The following is a 6,000-nucleotide window of genomic DNA, read 5'->3' as shown; positions in this document are numbered from 1 at the left end:
ATTTTTTTTAACTGTAAGACATTTACTTGAAATGACAATGTCAAAAATCACTTGGATCAGTTTTTTGTAAGCAACGATCAAAACTTTTATGAATGCGAAATCATGCTACTACCAGAAACGATGACAACAGGTATTTGACCAAAATGGTCGATATATAATTCAATAAAATATTTATTTATTATAAAAATATTGTGTTTTTTTCCATGAAAAAAAAAACGAAATTACTTTCCGAACAACCCAATAATAAGAGCATTAATAAGGTGTGCAGGGTATCCATGTTGCCTGGCTATGTTTGAAATGTAATCCAGCTCTATTTTCCTATCTTTCACCATAGAACAATGGATGTAAGCCCTTCTTACCAGGGCTTTAAAAGCAGGATTTTATAATTGAAAGGATTGTGTGATTTTGCATGGATGAAGAGCAGAACATATGACTTTTTACAGAACACCTCAACCAACCATGTTGTAATGGAATGTCAAGAAAGTGTACTCGGGTGGAATGTCAAGAAAGTGTACTCAGGTGTGAAGGGGCCATAAGTGTTATCATTTAAAGCCTTGATAAATGCAGACCAGTTTGGTTTTTTCTTCCAAATAATCAACACATTATTGACATATCTTGTGTATAACATAATGTCATCATTAACACAAGGTAAGACATATTGTTCAAAGTGCCTCACCACTAATTCACAAAGCATTCCTGAGATAGGACTACCCATGGATACTCCCCTTACCTGGAGGAAAATAGCCCTTCAAATACAAAAAACATGCATTTTATTAGTTCTAACTAGTGTAAACCTGATGACGACCATTAAAAACAGAGGAAAATGTTTGTTTTTCATTTAATTAAATTTACTTCATGCTGGTTTGTAGTTGTTACATATATTTATTCTCTTTGGGTGATTTGATTTTTAAAAAATATCCACTTTTTTCATTAAGAACTATTTATTTTTATGAATTATTTCAAAGTATTTTAAGAAAAATTTGCTCATATTAAATGGTTAATATTTATTAATATATAAGGATATTTATTATATTAAACTCTTTATTAATCAACACACACTATATAATAAATAGAATTATTATTAAAATAAATTAACTTTGGCAATTACTTTGCACGTAGCATTCAACAAAATAATTTGTGAAAATTTCACTTTTAAATTAGAATATTTTTTAAAAGTAAGTATTATTAACTGTGTTAGTTAAATTAATGTCAACAAAAAGGATTATTAACAAAATTATATAATTTGGTTATAAAACTCAACTTAAAAAAACTTTTGGAATGTCATTTTGGTATATGGGGGAAGTTAAATATTTTGTTGGACGATCACATCTCAATGTATCATTATCTTCACTTTGCCCAACAGATGTTCATATTGACCAGTCAATGTGATAAATTATGATAAAGAAAGGGAAATTTATTACAATGACCAATGTTGTTTGTCATTATTAATAATGCCCATATTAATCATTTAGTCCATAACATACAATACTTATTTATCTAATAATATGTGTATAATAAATATAAAGTACATTATTGTATTAATATCAGTTTTAAAATACTTTCTTGTTGAAATATTTAGAAATTAATGTTAAACTGATTGAAGAAATTAAATTGTATTTTGCATGTATAGTTGATGATATAAATAAAAAAAAATTATATCCAAATAAAAAAAAAATGCTAACTTAATCTACAAGAGATAATATTTTGATTTAGTTTAAATTTCATTATAAGATTTTTTACAAATCATTTATATAATTTTCTTTAATTTAGTTTTTATTATCTAAGAATTCATGATATAATATTGAATTTCAGGATTAAAATGTCCATCAATACAGATTCCAGAAAATGTAAATGTTCAATGTTCAGATAAAGAATATTGGGGAAGTATCTGCAGTTTTGTTTGTGATGAAGGCTATGCACTGATTGGAGAATCATCAGTATTATGTGAAGGAAATAAACATATCAACTGGAATGCTTCCAATCCAACATGTGAAAGTAAAATTTAATTAAATATTAATACACACACACACACACACACACATATACAATATAAATAAATATGTATGTATGTGTATTAATTAACATGAAATATTATTATATGAATAATAATATTAAAAAAATACAAATAAACTCTGTTGCAAAAATTTGACTCACCTTAAAAGCTGGTATGCAATAGTAAAAAATATGACTCGGAATAGTACTAAAAAAATTAAAAATTTATTACAATATCACAGCATCCTTATGCTGTGATTTTGTCGATACGATATCAATATCACAGCATCCTTATGCTGTGATATTGATATCGTAAAATAGTTTCATCACAAATGTTGCATATTAGCAGTTGTAAAGACATCTCTGACATTGGTCAGTTTACAAGGTAGATCCATGAGGTTACAGGGGCTTAAGCCCTCCCCATTGACACAAAAAAATATAATTTATTTGTTTGAACTTCAAAATGTTGTTTCTAAAATACTGTATATATGATAGCAAATCTGCTTTATCAGACCATTCACAATACAATCATCTTGCACATGTTAAAAAAAGTTACTTAAAATTATTCAAATATTTAAATTTTTGAGTTTGCCCCACTTTGGGTTCTTCTGGATTTGCCACTGTCAGTTTGCATTAATTTTCACCGTGCTTGTCTTGTGCTGTAATATTGTAATTAATTTTTTATTCTTTTACTACCATTCCATATGCAGAATTTTATTACTATTGCACATTGATTTTAAGATACTGTACATCAATTTTTTTTACAAGTGTGTATGTGTTTGTGTTTGTACTTTTTTCATTGTTATTCAAATATATGTAATGAATATAGAGTACATTATTATATTTTATCAATTTTAAAATATTGTAATTTCTAGATGTTTCAAAATATCTAGAAATTACAGTATTCTATATTTTCTACATTTGATTCAAAGTTAATATTTTCTATATTCGCTATTTAAATCAGTGTTTCTCAACCTCTAATGAATCGTCGCCCCTTCAACGTAGTATAGCCCCCTTCAATAAAACCGTTACGTAGTATCGCCCCCCCTTCACTACAAAATTTCGATGCCGAGGGACAAGGCTAACGCCAAATTCACATTGCATTGAAAAGACTAGTGACTAATATAATGTTATTTGTTTAATTATTGTACGATATAACGAATAAAATATCTAATTATTCTTAATATAATGTTTTACTATATCGCCCAGAAAATTGTTTTTCGCCCCCCAAAATATAAATTGTTACTAATCGCCCCCTCAACATAAAAAAACGCCCACATGGGGGTGATATCGTCCCCGTTCAGAAACACTGATTTAACTGATTGAAAAAATTGAATAATATTTTACATGCATAGGTAATTAATATAAGTGAAAAATTATATCAAGATATTAAATAAGTAAATAATTTAATTTATGAAAGCTTATAATAAATTTGATTTAATTAAAATTTCAATTCTTGTAAGATTTTTCAAATTTAAGATGAGTTTAAATTCATATTTATGGTACTTTTAATTTAGTTTTACTCTCTAAGAATTTATTATATAATATTGACTTTCAGGATTAAAATGTGCATCAATACAGATTCCAGAAAATGCAAATGTTCAATGTACAGATGAAGGAAACTTGGGAAGTATCTGCAGTTTCATTTGTGATGAAGGATACGCATTGATTGGAGAACCTTCAATATCATGTAAAGGAAATAAACATGCTAGCTGGAGTGCTCCAATTCCAATTTGTGAAGGTAAAAATAATTTAAATGATTACTCTAATTTTGTATGGATAACCTGTGGGTTATCTATGTTTAAAAGGCAATTTGAAACTGAGTGTAAATCATGTGATGGAGCAGGTTATATGTTGATTATGCAATTACAGATCTATTAAACATATTTTCCTTTGTCTAAAGCTACTAAGATCATCTTTAGAAAACGTGAAAAATTTTTTGAGTATCACAGATGTACTATATTTGGTCATATCAATTTTTCTTGACAGCACTGAAACCCACCAAATGTATATATGCATACCTCATTTTTAATTCTCTTTTATTTATATTGTATACATTGAATCTATGCTACAATTGATATTATTAGACACTCATACTTGAATTTATATTTTGAAAGCTGATAAATTTTTGATAATTAGCCTCTATCTATATGATGACATAATTTTGGAGAACTTTGACCATTAAGATACAAGAGGTTATAATTGTCATTCTATTAAGCTACAAACTCATTCAATTTTAATCACTACAATATAAATCTTGATAACTAAAGATAGTTTATATACATTTAAAAAGATAACCCTAGCTTGACTGTGCAATGCTTTGTTTTATTTACACACAACATTATTTTCTTCTGTTTTGTTATGAAATTAAAGCTAAAGATGAAGTCATGACAGATTTGGTTTATTTGCTTCATTTTTTTTAATTTTTGAAGGAGTTTGCTTTGAAAGAACAAACTTTTTTTAATTCAATAATTTTTTATCAAAAGCCAAAAGAGGAACAAATATTGCATCTATATATAACACTTTAAACCAATAATCTAGCAGCAAAAAATGAACTTAAACATGAAATGAAATACTTAAACAAATGTTTTAAACCATTTTTTAATGATTATCTTTACGTTACATGATAGAAAAACAAACATAGCATGTAAGATATAAATTTAAAATTAAAGGAACTTGGTAACAACATGTCAGCAAAGGCAGGTGCATGTGCAGAGGAGTGGCATCCAAAGTACAAACAAATAAGTAAAAATAAAGATTTAATAAAAAAAAATACAACAAAAACTGGAGATTTGAGTATCATAAGATTTTGAGTATAGCTTTCCAAGTGTGGGATATTGTTTCTGTATCCTTAAAATTAATAGCAATGTTTCTCTTAGTAGCTTTATTTATTTTGAGCCTTTTTAAGTAACTTAAGTATTCTGGGATGAATTTGTGATTTAGAAGATTAGACCTGTCAAGTAATACATTGATGTTGTTGTCAGAGGTGAAAGCCACAAGAGTGGTTGCACATAAGCCCTTTCTTTATAGCAGGGGTGTCCAGCCCGCGGGCCGCATGCAGCCCAATAAACGTGTAAACAAAACAGACAAAATGTTTTAATTTTTTTATTATTTATCTATTTCAACGGCATAAACTCAAAAAAAGAAGTTTCACAAAGCGGTAAACCTTTATTCGTATTTTATTCTTGAGTGGAAAGGAAATATTTTCAAATACTTGGAAATGTGTGAATGAGGAAGGATTACTAAATAAAGCTGGAGTTGTGACTCAAAGGATTATAGACCCAAATTTGGGAAAAGGAGGGAAAGATGAGAAAAAACAAAAGATGTAGTAGGGAGAAAGGTTAAACAGATCTTCTGTTGACCCTTAATTTTCCAACCTTTCTCACTTCTTTAACTTTTGTCCTTTCTCTCCTTTCCCTGCACTTGGGTCTATAATCCTTTGATTCACAACTCCAGTATTATTTACTACTTTTTTCAACGTTGCAAGATTTGGCTACATTGCGCCAAATGTGGCTACTTTTTTTTGTTTGATGTAAAAAATATCATTTGGCGCTTTGGCTACTTTTTGGGCTACATATTATTTATATTAGTTGAATAAAAATGCACTTTAAAATGGTGTTTCGTTGCTTTTTATTAATTAGAGACCCAAATATAACAAATGTCTGTGTCTTTCAAATAAATTTCCGTTTGTCTCTTTTATAATAAATGAATTTATCTATTTCTAAGTAAAAATTGAAAGTGTCTGTAGAAGTAATTTTTAAAATATCCTTTTTCTTGATAAAGTTTTAATACTTATTATTATAATCTAGACATGTTAATCCTTAAATATACTTGTATATTGGACCACAAGTATATATGTACTGTAGTCTACTTGTGGCCAGTGGCGTAGCGTGGGTGTCAGCCACCCGGGAAAAAGGAAAATTTCGCCGTCCCCTTATTTAGGTATCTCAATTTAAAAGACTAAAATTCAGTTTAGTCACAGAATAAGTAATGAAAAATTCCGTGCTA

At 28.2% G+C, this 6,000-nt stretch overlaps 1 protein-coding gene across 1 annotated transcript in view; it reads left to right on the top strand.

Moving 5' to 3' along the window:
- Window positions 1–6,000, top strand: part of LOC111637666 (sushi, von Willebrand factor type A, EGF and pentraxin domain-containing protein 1-like) — a 127,866-nt gene that overhangs the window by 78,215 nt on the left and 43,651 nt on the right. Inside the window, exons 10-11 of the mRNA XM_023383217.1 lie at window positions 1,813–1,995; window positions 3,551–3,733. Of these exons, the coding sequence (XP_023238985.1) occupies window positions 1,813–1,995; window positions 3,551–3,733 (366 nt within the window). The remainder of the gene's footprint in view (window positions 1–1,812; window positions 1,996–3,550; window positions 3,734–6,000) is intronic.

The sequence above is a fragment of the Centruroides sculpturatus genome, unplaced genomic scaffold (genome assembly GCF_000671375.1).
Source record: "Centruroides sculpturatus isolate CEXI.00-Female unplaced genomic scaffold, Cexi_2.0 scaffold1196, whole genome shotgun sequence".
NCBI classification, from domain to species: Eukaryota; Metazoa; Arthropoda; class Arachnida; order Scorpiones; family Buthidae; genus Centruroides; species Centruroides sculpturatus.
This window is presented reverse-complemented; position numbering and strand designations above follow the sequence as displayed.